At 40.4% G+C, this 21211-nt stretch overlaps 1 protein-coding gene across 1 annotated transcript in view; it reads right to left on the bottom strand.

Annotated features, from left to right (window-relative positions):
• Positions 1-21211, bottom strand: part of LOC116980822 (methyl-CpG-binding domain protein 2-like) — a 95723-nt gene that overhangs the window by 61506 nt on the left and 13006 nt on the right. Inside the window, exon 3 of the mRNA XM_033033428.1 lies at positions 6898-7057. Within this exon, the coding sequence (XP_032889319.1) occupies positions 6898-7057 (160 nt within the window). The remainder of the gene's footprint in view (positions 1-6897; positions 7058-21211) is intronic.

The raw sequence follows: 21211 nt of genomic DNA, 5'->3' as shown, positions 1-21211 counted from the left end.
TCAAGCTCAGAGCTGATCATCAAAGACCCTGTTTGTAGATAGGTCCCGATCTGAAACATAGCTTATCCATGTCCTCCTGATCCACTGAGTTGCTGCAACACATTGTGCTTCAAGCAAGATTTTACCATCTGCTGTTGACGTGTCTTATGTGTCTTTGCTGCATACCAAATCTCGTTGCACATATGCGCAATGACAATAAAATATATTATTATTATTAACAAAGAGCTTGGAGGCAGATCCAGAAGGTTAGATTACATTGTGAGCGAGTGAATTGGATACAACTGGCTTGGTGGAAGGAATCAGAGGGTAGTTGTTTTTCAGTTTGGAGGCCTGTAATCAGTGATATGCCGCAGGGATCAGTGCTGGGTCCCTTGTTGTTTATCACATATGTTTACAATTTGGATGAGAATGTGGGTGGCAACATCCGTGGTATAGTGAACAGTGGAGAAGGTTATCCAAGGTCAGATTAGGATCTAAATCACCTGAGAAAAATGGCAAAGGATTGGCAGATGGAATTTTATCTAAATAAAAGACGTGCATTTTGAGAAATTAAACCAGGATAGGCATACACAGTGAATGGCAGGACCCTAGGGAGTGTTGCAGAACAAAGCCCTTATGGTAAAAGCACAGTTGTCTTCATTAGTTAGGGCATTGTGTAAAAGAGCGGGAATATCATGATACAGCCAAACAAGACGCTAGTTAAACCACAATTAAAGTACTGTGTGCAGTTCTGGTCACCATATTGTAGGAAGGATGCGATTAAGCTGGCGAGGGTGAAGAAAAGATTAAAAGAGGAAAAAATGCCTTGTGTTATAAGGAGAGACTGGATAGGCTAAGAATGTTTTCCCTGGGGTGAAGGAGGCCGAGGGGTGACCTTCGTTTATAAAATCATGAATGGTATAGAAATGATGAATGGCAACAGCCTTTGTCCCAGGGTACTGGGAGTATAAAACAAGAGGGCATAGCTTTATGGTGAAAGAGATAAAATTTAAAGAGGACCTGAGTTCCACGTTTTTCAAACCGAGAATGGTGGGTATATAGAGTGAATGCCAGAGGTGTTGGTAGAAGCACGAACAATTAAGTTCAAAAGATATTTGAATAGGTGCGTGGATATGGTAGAGCGATGTAGGGCAAAAGCATGCAAATTGGACTAGCTCGGATAGGCACCTTTGTCGGCATGGACGAGTTGGTCTGAAGGGCTTGTTTCCATGTTATATAACGCTGACAAGACCCAGGGATAGATGATAATTATCCTAGATGCTGTCTGAACTAGCAGAATTTACAAAGCATTTACAAATACAAAGTGTTATGGAATTCTTTGGACGTATCTGCAGCAAAAGTTTTATCATGATTAATCATAATTTTGAGAACCTGTTGAAATGTGTTGTTGAATGCTGATCCACTTTAAATCCAATGACTTTAATTGAAGAACCTTGGAATAAAGTTAAACGGTAATGAAGAACAAATTCAGCACTGATGCTAGAAATATTTTCATTATAACTGTGATGAATTCATAGATTAGACGTCCAGCAAAAGTTGGAGAGAGGAAAAATAAAAATCAGGAAAAAGTCAGAAGATCTGCTCCTGGTGTAAGGAGTGGGAGTGGCGGCGCCTAACGGCAGCGGCTCAACTACAGTCGTCTGTCTTTTTTTATTTTTGTCTTGTTAAATGTATGTCTTTGAGTTAGTTTTTATTATTTTTTTTAGCTGTGTATATGTGGGGGGTGGTGGGGGAAACCGTTTAAATTTCTTCCCTGTGCGGGGACACGACTATTCCTTGTCGGGTCTCGGATGTCGTTGGGCCTAACATCGTGGAGCCGGCGGCGACCTCCGGCCGGGACTAACCTGAGGGCTCCAGTTGCAGAGTCTGCGGAACTGACATCGCGGAGCTGGCCAACTTCGGAGCGGGAAGAGCTGTGGTGGCGCGCGGCTGCGACCCGACTTTTGGAGTTCGGAGGCACCGGCCGCAGACCCGGTGGACGGGAACATCGGGAGCTCGCAGGTCCCTGGTGGGAGACCGCTTTTCCGAGCTCCGCAACGGCGACTTCTCCCGCTGGAATCGCGGGTTTAAGGACATGGAGCCGGGGCCTAACATCGCCCGGCGTGGCTTAAACGGCCTCAGGACTTACCATCGCCCGCCGGGGGCTTTAACATCGGAGCCCCAGTTCGCCTCGACACTGCAGTTGGACTGCTGAACCGCGGGAGAAGGAACAAAGGGAAGAGATAAAGACTTTGCCTTCCATCACAGTGAGGAGATGTTGGGGACTCACTGTGATGGATGTTTATGTTATGTAAACTGTGTTAAGTGTGGGTCTTGGATTGTTTTGTAATGTAAAAATCTGTAGAAATGACATTTCGTTCAAACCTAGGTTTGAATGACAATAAATAGCATTCTATTCTATCAACATCTCCCTCAATGTCAGCTAGTCGAAGGAGATAAGTTATCTACTTCATGCTCAATCAGCATCAATGGTGCCAAACTGGAAGTTCGATGGTGAAAATATTATAAAAGTTCTGTCGTGGGCCAAGCACATTGAAGCAACAGCCCAAAAGGCATACCAATGCCTTCCTCAGGAGACTGAGAAGATATAGCATGTCTCCGATGACTCACACAAACTTCTACAGATGCACCTTAGAAAACATGATGTTGGATTGCATGACATCTTGGTTTGGGAACAGCTTTGTCCAAGTCCGCAAGAAATTGCAGAGTTTTAGCCCAGTCCCTCATGTAAATGCCTACTATTTCATTGTCCTATCAGGGACACATGACAATAAACTCACTTGAACTAGAACAGCCTCCCCACCATTGACTCCATCTATCCTTCACGTTGCTCAGGAAAGCTGTCAATATAATTAAAGAACTTTTGCTCCACTATCATTCCTTCTTCTTCCTGCTCCCGTGGGGTAGAAGATATAGAAGTTTGAAAGCGTGCACCAGCTACTTTCTTTCTGTTATCAGGCTTCGACAAGCTTGGGTGCAGCCTTAATTCCCCAACCTACCTCACTGCAGACATTAGACTGCGTCTCTGGAATTGTCACACTATAATGCTGAGAACTATATTCTGCACAATGTGTCTAGCTCTTTGCTCCACCTATTGTATTTGAGTTTGGATTGAATATATTCATGTACAGTATTATCTGATTTGATTGGATAGCATACAAAACAAAGCTTATCACTGTTCTTTGGTACGTGTGATGATAATAAATCTAAACCCAAGCATATAGGGACTGGTATTGGTATCAAAAAGATTTGTAGATTAAGGGAGTACACAAAAAGTGGAAAGGCATAGGTCGATCCTATCAACAAGCTTGACAAATTGAACCTAGTTCATGACTCTCAGTCTGAAGAAGAGTCTCAACCCCGTTACCTATTCCTTTCCTTCAGAGATGCTATCTGGCCCACTGAGTTACTCCAGCTTTATGTGTCTATCTTTAATTATTACGGCGTTAGCCACCTGCAAACAGTAAAATAGACTTAGTAAAATCATTCAAATTCATTTAAATTTACAACACAGAGTTATATTTTGGACCAAGACTAGAGTAATGATATTTGACAGTATTTAACAACAAAGATCACAGCAGATCTGGTGACAGTAGAGTTAGAAACATAGAAACATAGAAAATAGGTGCAGGAGTAGGCCATTCGGCACTTCGATATGATCATGGCTGATCATCCAACTCAGTATCCTGTACCTGCTTTCTCTCCCCTGATCCCTTTAGCCACAAGGGCCACATCTAACCCTCTTAAATATAGCCAATGAACTGGCCTCAACTACCTTCTGTGGTAGAGAATTCCACAGATTCAGCACTATCTGTGTAAAAAATGATTTTCTCATCTCGGTCCTAAAAGACCCTTATCCTTAAACTGTGACCCCTTGTTCTGGACTTCACCAACATCGGGAATAATCTTCCTGCATCTAGCCTGTCCAACCCCTTAAGCTGAACCCCTTAAGTTCAGCTGAAAAGTAGCAGCAGACATACATGGTGTACAAAAATGCCAACATGATTGCCACAGACCAATCAGGAAACACCCTTTTTTCTGCCTTCTAGATCAGTGCCTTTGGAGTAGTGGTTCATATGGTCATAAATGATAGGAAAGAATTAGGCCATTTGGCCCATCAAGTGTACTCCGCCATTCAATCATGGCTGCTCTATCTCTCCCTCCTAACCCCATTCTCCTGCCTTCTGAATTAGTAAGGTACACAAAAATGCTGGAGAAACTCAGCGGGTGCAGCAGCATCTATGGAGAGAAGAAAATAGGCAACGTTTCGGGCCGAAACCCTTCTTCAGACTCCTTCTGAATTAGTAAGTTCAGTGCACAAACATTTTAAAAGTTCAAGCATCAGCAGGAGGTTCACTGTTATAATTTGGCTAGAAAGCCAAATATTGGCCCAGGACAATGCAGTCAGAACTTCCCATGGCAACAATAAAAGTGAGATTACCAGTGATGACTGCAGCTTTTAACTTTCCAAATAAAATACTTGTATTTAAAGATCATCTTCCACAACTTCAGGAAAGCCTAAAGAATGGACAATTTTCAAATACTGATGGAAATGGGGCTGACAAAATATCAACATGCTGAGGGCCAAACAATACAAGAAGAGTGGATCCAATGACTAATCGGTACAATAAATCAGTATCCTCTTTCAGTCTCCTACATCAGTCATTACACATAAAGTTAGTTCAGTGGACAAACACTAAAAAGATGATTGTTGTTGTTGGTGCATTAAAATAAAAACTTACAGAGATGCATCCTCCACACAGAGGTTTACTGATGATCATTGGTCCAATACAAAGAAAAGAAAGACAACAACTACTAAAGCTTTCACTTGCATTGATGGGATCCATGCTCAATCTCTAGGAGGATAGCCGAGTCAGGGGATATGGGGAGAAGGCAGGAACGGGGTACTGATTAGGGAAGATCAGCCATGATCACAATGAATGGCAGTGCTGGCTCGAAGGGCCGAATGACCTACTCCTGCACCTATGGTCTATTGATGCCAACAAAACATTCCTATATTTTTTATGACAAACTGTGCTTATATTTTAAATTCTCTTTAAGAACTTAATAAAGGGTATGGTGCTATCGCCCTCTTGCTAACAGTTCTGCATTAAGAACAGATTGATCTTTTACCTTTTGAAGTAGACGAGAAAAGAGGGGAAAGCAAAATAGCACAGGCAGACCATCTTTTGTGATTCCAAAATGATTTGCCTTGTAATGCGAGTCCGTAAGAAAACAGCTTGCAGTGGCAATTTGACATCTGAGCCAGACATGTCCTAAGGCACTCCTCATGATTAACCACCTATAATGGAGAATAGAGATTCTGCCTATACAGTGCCTGATTGACCACAACATCAACGTCCTAAGAGGATAGACACATGTTATCAACAGTGGAAGCTTCAGAAGCTTCACAACACAAGGCATTTCTATAATTTTCCAAGGCTACATGCCTACCAGCATAGTACAGAAAGATTGTAAAATATCTGCCCAATCAAATCCTTTGCAATCGTGGCACACCATGCCATTAAACATAGTATCAATATTAGACAATAGACAATAGGTGCAGGAGTAGGCCATTCAGCCCTTCGAGCCAGCACCGCCATTCACTCTGCTCATGGCTGATCATCCACAATCAGTACCCTGTTCCTGCCTTCTCCCCATATCCCCTGACTCTGCTATCTTTAAGAGCTCTATCTAACGCACACTTGAAAGCATCCAGAGAATTGGCCTCCACTGCCTTCTGAGACAGAGAATTCCCCAGATTCACAACCCTCTGTGCGAAAAAGTTTTTCCTCATATCCGTTCTAAATGGCTTACCCCTTATTCTTAAACTGTGGCCCCTGGTTCTGGACTCCCCCAACATCGGGAACATGTTTCCTGCCTCTAGCGTGTCCAAACCCTTAATAATTTTATATGTTTCAATAAGATATCCTCTCATCCTTCTAAATTCCAGAGTGTACAAGCCCAGCCTCTCCATTCCATCAACATATGACAGTCCCGCCATCCTGGGAATTAACCTTGTGAACCTATTCTAAATGAACCTATTGCTCTGTAGCTCGATGTCAAGACTTTCTGGGCCAGACACTCAGTTTAGGGAGAAAGTGAAAGGATCATTACAGGAGAGAGAAATCCTGAAAAAAAAAATTTAATCCACTGCACTTGTTGCAGTAATTCTACCTACCGAAAATGGTGTAATTGCTTAATATAAATATGGATCTAAAAGTTTAAAGAAACAAGCTAAAAGTAATTCCAGGAGCCAGAGAAAAAGACTGTAATTAAATAGTGCTTCCCGATCAACTATGATGCCGCCGCAAGCAAGATTTTCATTCTACGCGTCTCACTGTACTTGTGCATATGACAGGAAACTCAATTCGACTTGGAAAGCAAACTTAATAGATTCTATAATTAAAACTTTGTTCTATTTTGTGCTTCTTCTCAAACCCAAAACATAATTTCAATAAAAATGGCAAAAAGAGTTAAAGGGGCTATATTTGAGAGGAACAAATTACATTAATAAGGTAGCTTATGTCAATAGCAACAGTATTATTAAAACCAACAAAACCGTGCATTTCAATTTCTTAGAAATATTTAATGTTCTTCATAACAAAGTGAAAAATAAAGAGGCTGCATTTCCATAAATGAGTTTGCAAACAGAAAGAATAGGTCATTTCATCACAAGCATAATTCCCTCTTCCAGGAATTGCCTTTTGCCCAATGACTCTCCCACACTGATGATTGGTAGCAGGAAGTTACCTGAAGAAAATGAAAAGGGTCTAATCTGTACCCATGGCACAGGATACAATGAGTGCTAAACGGATAATATTTACAAAAATACTGGTTAACTAAAAATTTAAATCTGAAATACAGCCAGAGCAGAATACTGAAAATATACAATACCTTTGTTTGATTTATTGCTTCATTGCGAAGACGCTGTTTATTCCTCTGTAATTTATTGGGCATCATCTTCCCAGTCCGAAAGTCAAAGCTATTGAGGTCGATGCTGTTTCCAAGATATCGAGCCAGCTGAGGTTTACTCCTGAACTTCTTACCACTTGGGCTGAAAGGCAGAAGAGAAAATAAAAACCAAAACAGCTAGTCAAGTACCAGTTAATAAAGGAAATGCATGCTCTGTCATGGTCCCAGCATCACACATTGGAGCTTAATCCAGAAAGTGTGCAAGACAACAATTTCATAAGTACACCATACAGATTATATCATTTTCTACAATGGTTGCGCCCTCCATTTTGACTACAGGAAACCTCATGTGGAAGTTGCAATATCTAACTTCTTCCAAACCTGATCTCTGAAAACCAACGATTGGCCATGTAAGCCTAAAAATAACAGTTTGATAACATTATCCAGATCATGAAATTGTGACAACCAGCAATGGTTTCCGAAAAGGTCAAAACACATCACGGAGAGTAACAGCAAAGTCTCTGATGGTAAACACCTTCCAGAAAAAACGCTTGAAGGCAAGATCATTTTTAGGAAAGCTATCAAGGTGGCGCAATAACATTTTGCAATTGTGTTTCTATTTCACCATCACAAACTCAAAACAGAGAGCATTAAAAAAAAACTTGCTTCACATTTCTATAATGATATTTCACAAAAATATTTTGAGAAGTTGACTTAGGTAATTTCCATCACCGCGCAGAAGGCTGTAATAATATAGTATCCATTTTGCATGTTAATATATTGCGGATTCATTTGTCCTGTATTATTTTGAGAACGCCAAAGGTAACATTTCACAAAAATACACCCATTTTACTGCATGAACAATATGGCTCCAGGTGGAGATATCATATTGTCTACATACCAAAGATGCATCCGATATAATTGGAGATATGGTCCAATAAAATGTAATTTCTGATTTTAATAATAATTTTTTAATTATTCTGAAAGGGTATGGAGAGTAGGCTTTGAGGTGTGTCAGACATTTACAATTCATGAAAACCTTGAGAAAAAGGATAAAGAATGGGAATATCTGACCACAATCAGACCTGAAATAGTCCAAATGCTAGTATGATAGCTAATGGAGGAATGTTGCAGGATACCTCAACAAGGTGCACATCACCATATTAAACTCCTGGAAATTCACTGTGGAAACATGAATTGCTTTTCAATGACAGAATTCCTAAATGCCACTCACATCCAAAGTCTGTTATAACCATATAACCATATAACAATTACAGCACGGAAACAGGCCATCTCGGCCCTTCTAGTCCGTGCCGAACACTTATTCTCCCCTAGTCCCATCTACCTGCACTCAGACCATAACCCTCCATTCCTTTCCCGTCCATATACCTATCCAATTTATTTTTTAATTATAAAAATGAACCTGCCTCCACCACTTCCACTGGAAGCTCATTCCACACAGCTACCACTCTCTGAGTAAAGAAGTTCCCCCCTCATGTTACCCCTAAACTTCTGTCCCTTAATTCTCAAATCATGTCCTCTTGTTTGAATCTTCCCTACTCTCAATGGAAAAAGCTTATCCAAGTCAACTCTGTCTATCCCTCTCATCATTTTAAAAACCTCTCTCAAGTCCCCCCTTAATGTTATGTAGTTAGTTGCTGAATCGTACCAGCATTCAGCTGAACGTGTCGCAAAAACCAACTCTAGATATTTGTATCTCTTTAGATTCTGGAGTAGTTCCTGAGGATTGGAGGGTAGCTAATGTAACCCCACTTTTTAAAAAGGGAGGGAGAGAGAAAACGGGGAATTACAGACCAGATAGTCTAACGTCGTTAGTGGGGAAACTGCTAGAATCAGTTATTAAAGATGGGATAGCAGCACATTTGGAAAGTGGTGAAATCATTGGACAAAGTCAGCATGGATTTGTGAAGGGTAAATCATGTCTGACGAATCTTATAGAATTTTTCGAGGATGTAACTAGTAGAGTGGATAAGGGAGAACCAGTGGATGTGTTATATCTGGACTTTCAGAAGGCTTTCGACAAGGTCCCACATAAGAGATTAGTATACAAACTTAAAGCACACGGTATTGGGGGTTCAGTATTGATGTGGATAGAGAACTGGCTGGCAGACAGGAAGCAAAGGGTAGGAGTAAACGGATCCTTTTCACAATGGCAGGCAGTGACTAGTGGGGTACCGCAAGGCTCAGTTCTGGGACCCCAGCTATTTACGATATATATTAATGATTTGGACGAGGGAATTGAATGCAACATCTCCAAGTTTGGGGATGACACGAAGCTGGGGGGCAGTGTTAGCTGTGAGGAGGATGCTAGGAGGCTGCAAGGTGACTTGGATAGCTGGGTGAGTGGGTAAATGCATGGCAGATGCAGTATAATGTGGATAAATGTGAGGTTATCCACTTTGGTGGCAAAAACAGGAAAGTAGATTATTATCTGAATGGTGGCCGATTAGAAAAGGGGGAGATGCAACGAGACCTGGTGTCATGGTACACCAGTCATTAAAAGTAGGCATGCAGGTGCAGCAGGCAGTGAAGAAGGCGAATGGTATGTTAGCATTCATAGCAAAAGGATTTGAGTATAGGAGCAGGGAGGTTCTACTGCAATTGTACAGGGTCTTGGTGAGACCACACCTGGAGTATTGCGTACAGTTTTGGTCTCCTAATCTGAGGAAAGACATTCTTGCCATAGAGGGAGTACAGAGAAGGTTCACCAGACTGATTCCTGGGATGTCAGGACTTTCATATGAAGAAAGACTGGATAGACTCGGTTTGTACTCACTAGAATTTAGAAGATTGAGGGGGGATCTTATAGAAACTTACAACATTCTTAAGGGGTTGGACAGGCTAGATGCAGGAAGATTGTTCCCGATGTTGGGGAAGTCCAGAACAAGGGGTCACAGTTTTAGGATAAGGGGGAAATCTTTTAGGACCGAGATGAGGAAAACTTTTTTCACACAGAGAGTGGTGAATCTCTGGAATTCTCTCCCGCAGTAGGTAGTTGAGGCCAGTTAATTGGCTATATTTAAGAGGGAGTTAGATGTGGCCCTTGTGGCTAAAGGGATCAGGGGGTATGGAGAGAAGGCAGGTACAGGATACCGAGTTGGATGATCAGCCATGATCATATTGAATGGCGGTGCAGGCTCGAAGGGCCGAATGGCCTACTCCTGCACCTATGTTTCTATGTATCAATATGCAAACCCTTCAAGGAACTCCACATTTGTACTACTATTATAAAATAATGTCTTTAATTTCTCACCTAATAAATGAATATATGCATATAATTGCACCATCGCTGGGTCTTCTAACCAAAGAATCCAGAAACAGTAGAATTGTTGATCATAATGGCTCAGAATTTGTGATTAGTGACCAAAGAATAACACTGGACACTGAACTACTCGATACGTGCTCAGAGCATCCATGATCTTCTGTGCACCAACATACAGTTTAATGGACAGTTTCCAGTTGGTCAATATTAAAGGCAGCCTTTAGCCAAAATCCCAAGCCAAGATTCCCCACAACTCTTCAATCAGTCAAGTCATTGAGAGAGTCTAAGCCAGAAAGTATAGGTTAAATTCATGTAAATAATAAGAAAGGTAGGATTGACAGAACAAGATGAACAAAAAAATAATTCTCCATTGGCTTTGGGCTATAAATTTTGCAGAAGTATAATTCCACTGTTTAAATATTAAATTTTCAGAGAAGTTATTAAAATGTAATATTTTACAGTTGGAAGTTCTAAAATGGTTCTGCAGTTTTGGTTTCCTAATTTGAGGAAGGACATCCTTGTGATTGAGGCAGTGCAGCGTAGGTTCATAGAAACATAGAAAATAGGTGCAGGAGTAGGCCATTCGGCCATTCGATATGATCATGGCTGATCATCCAACTCTGTATCCCATCCCTGCCTTCTCTCCATACTCCCTGATCCCTTTAGCCACAAGGGCCACATCTAAGTCCCTCTTAAATATAGCAAATTCAGAACATTGATCCCTGAGATGGCGGGACTGTCATATGAGGAAAGATTGAAAAGACTAGGCTTGTATTCACTGGAGTTTAGAAGGATGAGGGGGATCTTATAGAAACATATAAAATTATAAAAGGACTGGACAGGCTAGATGCATGAAAAATGTTCCCAATGTTGGGCGAGTCCAGAACCAGGGGCCACAGTCTTATAATAAAGGGGAGGCCATTTAGGACTGAAAAATGAGGTGAGAAAAAACTTTTTCACCCAGAGAATTGTGAATTTGTGGAATTCCATGCCACAGGGGACAGTGGAAGCCAAATTACTGGATGGATTTAAGAGAGTTAGATAGAGCTCTAGGGGCTAGTGGAATCAAGGGATATGGGGAGAAGGCAGGCACGGGTTATTGATTGGGGACGATCAGCCATGATCACAATGAATGGCGGTGCTGGCTCGAAGGGCCGAATGGCCTCCTCCTGCACCTATTTTCTATGTTTCTAGAATGGAAACAGAGTGTAGAATATAGTGTTAGATCCACAGAGAAAGTGCAAGGTCTGCAATTAAGTAGATTGAGGTAGCCGAAATAGTTAGGGTAGCACGTTATCAAAGGCCTTCTGAAAATACTAGTAAACACCATCCACTGACTCTCTTTTAACTATCCTGCTTCTTACTTCCTCAAGAATTCCAACAGATTTATCAGGCAAGATAAACCATGCAAAACCATGCTGATTTTGGCCTATTTTACCATGAGCTTCCAAGTACCCCGAAACCTCATCTTTAATAATGGACTCTAAAATCTTACCAACCACTGTCAGGCTAATCAGTCTATAATTTCCTTTCTTTTTGCCTAGCTCCCTTCTTATAGAGGAGGCAAATAGGAAATGGTCAGAAGAAACAAAAATATACTCATCTAAAAGATTGAGGGAAATCAGTAAGAATTTCCTTCTTGCAGATGAGGATGTGGACAGCAAACATGGAATACATATTACATCGAAGGCTAAAAAATGCCAGTAAACAGACACATGACCACTATTTCTTGGAATAGTTAGGGCCTGTGCCATTACTACATGCTAATGGTATGCCAATGAGTGAAATGTCATAACTATTGACCAATTGCTTTATATTAGAGGCAAGCCCAGGAATGAGACTAAACATCCCAGTCCAAATTATCGACAGACTAGACCAAGGGATTAGAAGTACGTTTTGAGGCTAAGAAAAACTCATAATAATAATAATAATAATATCTTTTATTGTCATTGCACATCAGTGCAACGAGATTTGGTATGCAGCTTCCAACCGATGTCAAAAAAAGAAAATAAATAAAATAACACAAATAAACAAAAATATTTCTAATAACAACCTCTTTTTTTACATCAATAAGGGAGATTAGCATGCTCTTCAGATGAAGTTCAGTGACATAACACGAGTCATCGTCATAGAGTCATACTAGCACTAAAACAAACCCTTCGGGTCAATTTGTCCAGGCCAACCAAGGTACCCCATCTACGCTAGTCTTACCTGCCCGTGTTTGGCCTGTATCCCTCTAAACCTTTCCTATCCATGTACCTGTCCAAATGTATCTCAACTGTTGTTATAGTAACTGCCTCCTCTGGCAGCTTGTGCCATATACCATGAAAGTAGGCATGCAGGTGCAGCAGGCAGTGAAGAAAGCGAATGGTATGTTAGCATTCATAGCAAAAGGATTTGAGTATAGGAGCAGGGAGGTTCTACTGCAGTTGTACAGGGCCTTGGTGAGACCACACCTGGAGTATTGCGTAGTTTTGGTCTCTTAATCTGAGGAAAGACATTCTTGCCATAGAGGGAGTACAGAGAAGGTTCACCAGACTGATTCCTGAGATGGCAGGACTTTCATATGAAGAAAGACTGGACAGACTCGGCTTGTACTCGCTGGAATTAGAAGATTGAGGGGGGATCTTATAGAAACTTATGCCCCTGTCCCACTTAGTAAACCTGAACGGAAACCTCTGGAGACTTTGCGCCCCACCCAAGGTTTCCGTGCGGTTCCCGGAGGTTGCCGGAGATTGCAGGTAGTGGAAGCAGGTAGGGAGACTGACAAAAATCTCCGGGAACCGCACGGAAACTTTGGGTGGGGCGCAAAGTCTCCAGAGGTTTCCGTTCAGGTTTCCTAAGTGGGACAGGGGCATAACAAAATTCTTAAGGGGTTGGACAAACTAGATGCAAGAAGATTGTTCCCAATGTTGGGGAAGTCCAGAACAAGGGGACACGGTTTAAGGATAAGGGGGAAGTCTTTTAGGACCGAGTTGAGAGAAATAAAATTCACACAGAGAGTGGTGAATCTGTGGAATTCTCTGCCACAGAAGGTAGTTGAGGCCAGTTCATTGGCTATATTTAAGTTGGAGTTAGATGTGGCCCTTGTGGCTAAAGGGATCAGGGGGGCATGGAGATAAGGCAGGTACAGGATACTGAGTTGGATGATCAGCCATGATCATATTGAATGGCGGTGCAGGCTCGAAGGGCCGAATGGCCTACTCCTGCACCTATTTTCTATGTCTATGTTTCTATGTCTGTGTTTCTATACCCACCACCCTATGTGTGAAAAAATTGCCCATCCCCTCTGAACTTAAGTTAACAATTTATTTTTAAATGCCTGCACACTAAACACTGAGTTGCAGCGAACAGCTAGACACTGAAGAGCTATACACCCAGAAGAAATGTATTTTTGGGGTGCGGTGTAGTATTAGCTAGCATTTCACAATCATTGTATCAAGTGATTAGAGTAGCAAGAATGTGCAGAAGCTTATTTCAGAATTGTATATCCATGATGCTGAATAAACAAGTAAACAACAAATAAATAAACAAAACACAAACTCTACCATCTATTGTTTGAAGTAAGATAAATGTTGTTGAATCATTAAAATTTGTGCTGAAATTGGGAAGAACACCATCAAATCTTTTGTAGATTTAATGGACCAGAAAAATGCTCCCTCATAAACCACACCTCATTCTAAAGTATGTCATTGGTCTTGTACTTGAAATCCCTTGAATTACCACACCATGAGTCACCGTGATTCACCAAGTAGTTCTACGCAGTCTGTCGCCATACTGATATCAAACATATATACAATGGGTACAGACTTATAAGCTGTTGAAATGTAGATAATGAGCATACAACCCTAATTTTGACTTTCTTGTTCTTTCAATTTATATAAGAGTCACTAGCAAAGGGATGCAAGAGGGATTACCATGCTTTGCAAGAGAATTTGACCAGAAGAATAAAAATGCCTTGTTAGAATTATAAATGACCTTCAAAAGATCACACTTGGGAGTATTATATGCAATGTTGGTCTCCTTCCCTTAAAAAAAAGTATACTTGCTGGAGAAAGGGTAGCAGTAAAAATTTATCAAACTGGATTCTGAGATGGCAGATCTGTCAATGAGTAGATTAGATGTCTACTCTCTGGTGTTTAGAAGAATGAGATCTGGCCTGATTGCGAGAAACAAAATATTTGTATTTGAATCAATGAATGCAGGAATTATGATTCCTTTGGCTAAGTATTCTAGAACTTAGGGACTGTGTCCGAAAAAAACAAAGAGCAAGTCACTTAGAACTGAAAGCAAAATAATGTCCATGCTCAGAAGGAGAATCATTGGAATTATCTGTCTGAGGGTGACAGAGGACAAGCCATTGATTGTGTTCAAAACAGATTATTAATTTTCAGGATATTAAATGATTTTCAGGATATTAAATGAATATGATTTTCAGGATATTAAATGATTCAGGATATTAAATGAATATGAGGATTGGACAAAAGAATGAGGTAGAAGATCAGCCATGAACTTGTTGAACGGCAGGGTAGTCTTGCTGGATAGAACGGCCTATTTCAGCTCCTAATTCTTACGCTTTTATGACAAGATTTATATGGATATAGATTCTGATGCTAGAATTAAGGATGAAGCAATGTTGCTCAGATGGAAATCAGCCATTTTGGATATGAACAGGCTCCGCAGCTTAAATTCAATTCTGGATCAAATAGGATATCAAAATGTTGTAAAGAGATTATAGAGGCACCCCAACTTGCAGATGACCCGATTTACAGAAATAGAACTGTAAAAGTACAGCACAAGAACAGGCCCTCAGGCCTACAATGTCAGTGCCGAACATGATGCCAAGTTAAACTAATCTCCTCTGGCTGTACACGATTCATATCCCTCCCCTCCATTTCCTTCACATGGTCTATCTCGCTTCATTCCTTGCATATCCATGTGCCTACAAAAAGCCTCTAAAACATCGCTATCGTGTCTGCCTCCACCACAATCTTTAGCCGTGCATTCCAGGCACCCACCGCTGTCTGTTTAATAAAACCTGCCCTGTATATCTCATCTAAATTTAGCCCCTCGCAGCTTAAAGCTATGTCCTCTAGTCTGACATTTCCACACTGGGCGAAAGATTCTGACCGTCTCTTCTATCTGTGCCTCTCATTCTATTGGGCTTTATGCAAATGCTCTATTCATTTTAAATATATTTTTCAAGCAAGTAAAAATAATAATAATAATAATAATAATAATAATAATAAAATGTTTTGTGGTATTCATTAATGACTGGATAGTATATTTTCCATGTTTAATTATGGGTAGTGTTAAGGTGAATATTTAATGAAATGAGAGGATTACAGGAGTTACGTGGAGAGCAACAGGTTATGTGTTACAATAAAAAAGACGTTTCTGACTTACGGATAAATCGGCTTATAGATAGTTCTCAGGAACAGAACCCTTACATAACCTAGGGGTTGACTTTAATCATGTGAAATTTGGATTGGCGGCCATCATAGTGGGTGCAACTGGAAACAATCTTTGATTAAAATTTATCACATTAATTAGATAGGCAGTCACTATCAGCAGAGCAGAGTCGAGGAAGATGGCACCTTGCACATGGATGATGTGACCACGTTGAACATATACTCATTAGACCTAACCAGGAATAAGAATAGAGGAGGGCGAGTCAATTGGGGGAATCAGCAATAGGTATGGGATTAATAAGGTTCTGCAGGACAAGTTCAACCAGCTCGGGACTAAACTAAACGCTAAACTACAAAGAGCATAAACTCTGCATTTCTGCCTTAACAAATACAAATTTACATACACTAAATACGATCAGAGCTGAATGCATGGCTCAAAGATCTGAGCAAGTAAAAAATTTCAACGTCTCGGACACTGGCACCAGCACCGGGGAAAGAGGAAACTATTATGATGGAATGGACTTCACTTGATCTGAGCTGAAATTATAGATTAGGTTTTGAACAAACCAGTGAGTAGAGGGTTCACGTGAAGGGAAATTAAGTTAAAAAGTTAGAGTAGGGCAATATTAACCACTGTGCATCAGGAAGGATCAAACCAAACAAACATAAGAGTATACCTCCAATTTTCATCAGTTGGAAAACATGGTTAAAAAGAGACATAATTGAAAGCCCTTTATCTGTGCTACAGTATTTATAACAAGAGAGATGAATTAAAGTCACAGAATATATATAGCACCGAAAGATGGCCATTCGGGTAAACTCGCTTGATTGAGATAAGTCCACTTGCCTGCGCCTGGCCAATATCCCTCAATGCCTTTCCTGCCCATATATTGTCCAAGTATCTTTTAGGTGTCATGATTAATGGCACAGATGAAAATAAGCAAGCAGTATAGCAATTAAGGAGATATTACTGCAAAATAATTGAAATTTGGAATAGGCAAATTTAAAAGTAGAAGGGGTATTTCTGATAAAAGGATGGGATTAATGCAGTTGAAAGAAAGGAACCTTGGTCCGAACATCAAGAAGAATCAGTTTGGATGAAGATAATAAAGGAGCAGAAAATATCGGTGGGGACAGTTCCAGAGTCAGTATTGGGAACCAAATGGGGGGAAAAGATCAAACTGAAGGCTTCATCTGAATACACAAGCAAGATACAGTATAGTCAGGGAATTAGAGGTGCACGTAACAGAGGTAATGCAATATTCCTGAAGGACTGAATTTTACAATATCTAAATATATTCTGGGTAAACCTTTATCAACAATAGTCGCTTTATGGAGTGTATACAATATGAGTTTCTAGGTCAGTATGTTGTGAAATCCACGTAAGAGCAGGGTATTTCCGATCTAATACATGCATCGAGGGAGGGTTAATTGATAATCATGCAGTTATGCAACTTCAAGTAAGAGTGATCATAACATGGTAGATTTTTTGTATGAAGATCAAAACTAATTTAATTCAATCAGAAGCCTGGAAACAATCGAAACAAAACTAATTTGGAGTTTTAAGGCACGAGTTAGCTATGATAGATTACAATCTTACATTAAAGTAAATGACAGTGGACTTGATAACATGTAATGAATGAACACAGTTAAGTCATAAAGGAACAAAAACAATTACCTTAAGGCTCAAAAAGCCTAATAATGGAGGCTCAAATACGGCTAACGGACTTTTTTGACATTTAGCATGGAAACAGGTCTTCGGCCCAGCTAATCAACGCTGACCATCGAAAGCCCATACACTAGCCCTATGTTATCCCGCTTTCGCTTTTTACAGACCAAGGAAATTTACAGAAGGCAATTAACCAACAAACCTGCATGTCTTTGGAATGTGGGAGGAAACCGAAGCATCCAGAGAAAACCCATGAGGTTATAGGAGGAACATACAAACTCCATACAAACAGCACCCATAGTCAGGATCGATCAGGTTGCTGGCGCTGTGAGGCAACAACTTTACTACCCAGCTGGGATAAAAATAATTTTACATAAACGAGAGTATTATGCTAGCAAAAAAATGGTAAGCACGAGTGGAAAATGCATACAAGATTAATACAGTAAAGATTTAAAAAAAGATAGAGGTTATGCAAACACACAAAGACAAAAGGTTAACAAAAGTTAATGAGTTCCCTTACAGACCAAGATAGAAAATTATATTGAAAAATAATAAAATGGTAGAGAAATGAAACTAATATTTTATATAAATTAACATTGACAGACATAAAAACCTGCAGGAAATGTGAGCGAGGAAAGATTTATTAAGAACCTGAGGGGCAATGTTTTTACACAAAGGGTGAGCGATATATGGAAGGAGGTAGTTGAGGCAGGTGCTGGAGGAGGTAGTTGAGGCAGGTACTATCACAACATTAACATACTGTAGATACATAGACAATAGGTGCAGAAGAAGGCCATTCGGCCTTTCGAGCAAGCAACGCTATTCCATGTGATCATGGCTGATCATCCCCAATCAGTACCCCATTCTTGCATTCTCCCCATATCCCCTGACTCCGCTATCTTTAAGAGCCCTATCCAGCTCTCTCTTGAAAGTATTCAGAGAACCGACCTCCACCGCAGAGAATTCCACACTCACATTTCTCTGTGTGAAAAAGTGTTTCCTCATCTCCGTTCTAAATGGCTTACCCCTTATTCTTAAACTGTGGCCTCTGGTTCTGGACTCCCCGAATATCGGGAACATATTTCCTTCCTCTAGCGTGTCCAAACCCTTAATAATGTTATGTTTCAATAAGAAATAGTGGAGAACAATAGGATTGAAGTTAATGTGAGCCTGAAAATAAATCTGTATTCCTTGCCAAAGGAAAAAAATAATGAGAATGAAAACAAATAAACCCTCAGAACTGATGATTTAAATCCCAAGATTTTGAAAGCTGGGATTTTGAGGATAATGGGTGCAACAGTTGACACCTTACAACATTTTAGATTCTCGAATAGTTCCCAAGCAGTGAACAATAGTAAAACCCCACAATCTAAGAAAGAGTAAAGAGAAAACATCTATAATTAGCCTGACATCAGTAGAACAAAAGCTATTGTAATCTATTACCCAGCTATTGTAATCTATTACCAAGGCATTTAAAAAACAATAATAGGATTAATTCATTAACATGGGTTTATGAAAGGAAAATCATGTTTGACAAATCTGTTGGGATTTTTTTTTTTTTGGCTGTAACTAATAGAAGGATAAGGGCAAATCAGTGGATGTGATGGATTTGGACTTTCAGCAGGCTTTCTTTAAAGTGCCACACAAGATATTCTAAAACTACATGACGAATGTGGTCAGGGTTGATATTGATAGATGCATTGAGGATTACTTAACTACCAAAAAAACTGCTGAAATAAGGGTTCTGTTTTTCCTGTCTATAACTTGTGTGATACTTTAGAGCAAGCGTTCCCAACCTGGGGTAAATTTACACCGAGGTGTAAAGTTCACCTACCCAGGGGGTAAATTTGTTGATTCTGGATTTGTACATATTTTTTCTCATTGACTGACTGTGATCATTAGCTGTTCATAAATAAGTGAAATAACATTGTTATGTGCTATTAAAGTTGTCAGGGGTAAACAGGACGAAAAAGGTTGGGAACCCCTGCTTTAGGGATCAGTGCCAGTGTCTCTTCTGTTCTACATCAAAGATTAGGGCAAGGGCATCAATTCCAGTATGTCCAAGTTTTCTGATGATACAAAACTGGATGGCATGTTGTATGCAGGATGCATAGAAGCTTCAAACGGATGCAAATTAATGGATAAAGAAATAATAGATTTAATATAAGCAGATAAATGTGGTCATCCATTTCAGCATTAAAAGTAGAAAGATATTTTTTAATTAGTTTGAATGTTGGTATTAGGAGGGACCTGGGTTACATATGTTTCTATGTTTCTAACACAAAGTTCTTAAGAAACTTGATAAGACAGATGCAGGAATAATGGCTGCAGTGTGTAGAATTGTGGATCAAATAATGGGTAATCTATTCAGCATTGAGATAAGAAGACATTTCTTCACCAAGAGAAAAGCACAAGTCCTGATATTAAATATACAAGTCTTGAAATTAAATACTGTTGTCCTCTCAGAAGTTTTCAATTGGGTTCCAACATTGGGCTTTTCATGTAGGCCAGCAAAAAAAATACAATCTTCTACAGATTTCCTTGGGAAATCTTCACACTATTCCTGGCCCATTTTGGGTGATTGAGCAAGGCAAGCACATTGTTTGAAATAATGAAAGCGCTTTATTTGTTCAATTTTTAATAGCCTTGAATGATATTGAACAATTATTGTTGACAAGTCCCAATCTCCACCTGCTTTAACAGCTAGCAGGCCTGGGGGCACGACTTCAATCTGAAATAAACAGCATCGTCCTAGGTCTCAATCAGCTGTGCTAGCTTCGAGAAGGAATTTCACACCAGATTGAGCACTAACAGTGAAGCTGAATGCTCTGCAACCAAAATGACTAATCAGAGCAATTACCAAAAGGTGAGAAAAGCAGAAAGGTTCAAAAGAACAAATACAAAAATTAGTAAAAGTTAGTGAGTAAATGCACAACAGTAAATGGACGAGAGAAACTTTGGCTTTTATCTCAAAAATTCTGGAAAACAGAAAGGATGAATTATCAATAGCTGTCAAAACTCTGGGCTGTAATTGGATTACTGTATTCAATTCTGGGTGCTGTACTACAGGGAGGCGATTGACAGGTTGGATATACTGTAAAACGTATAGCTGCAAAAATACTACAACTTAGAAACATCGAAAACAGGTGCAGGAGTAGGCCATTCGGCCCTTTGAGCCCATTCAATATGATTATGGCGGATCATCCAAAATCAGTATCCGTTCCTGCTTTTTCCCCATATCCCTTAATTCCGTTAGCCCTAAGAGCTAAATCTAACTCTCTCTTGAAAACATCCAGTGAATTGGCCTCCACTGCCTTCTGTGTCTTTTGAACACATCATTCCTCAAATTAGAAGACCAAAACTGCACACAGTACTCCAGGTGTGGTCTCAACAGGGTCCTGTGCAACTGCAGAAGGACCTCCTTGCTCCTAAACTCAAATCTTCTCACAATGAAGGCCAACATGCCATGAACTTTCTTCACTGCCTGCTGTACCTGCATGCTTACTTTCAGTGTTTAAGAAGGAACTGCAGATACTGGAAAATCGAAGGTACACAAAAATGCTGGAGAAACTCAGCGGGTGCCACAGCATCTATGGAGCGAAGGAAATAGGCAACATTTCGGGCCAAAACCCTTCTTCAGACTGATGGGAGGTGGGGGCGGGGAGAAGAAAGGAAAAAGGATGAGGAGCCCGAAGGCAGAGGGATGGAAGGAGACAGCCCGAGGGCTGAGGAAGGGGAGGAGACAGCAAGGACTAACAAAATTGGGAGAATTCAATGTTCAAGACATTTTGTGTGCTTACTTTCACTGACTGATGTACAAGGACACCCAGGTCTCGTTGCACCAGGCACGGAAATCGCTATCAAAATATGGAGGGGATGGTGGACAGGGGGGGACACAATTTTTTGGCGGCCACGCGCGCATGCGTACACACA

Source organism: Amblyraja radiata, chromosome 1 (assembly GCF_010909765.2).
Source record: "Amblyraja radiata isolate CabotCenter1 chromosome 1, sAmbRad1.1.pri, whole genome shotgun sequence".
Taxonomy (NCBI): domain Eukaryota; kingdom Metazoa; phylum Chordata; class Chondrichthyes; order Rajiformes; family Rajidae; genus Amblyraja; species Amblyraja radiata.
The sequence above is the reverse complement of the archived record's forward strand: the minus strand, read 5'-3'. Positions and strand labels throughout refer to the sequence as shown.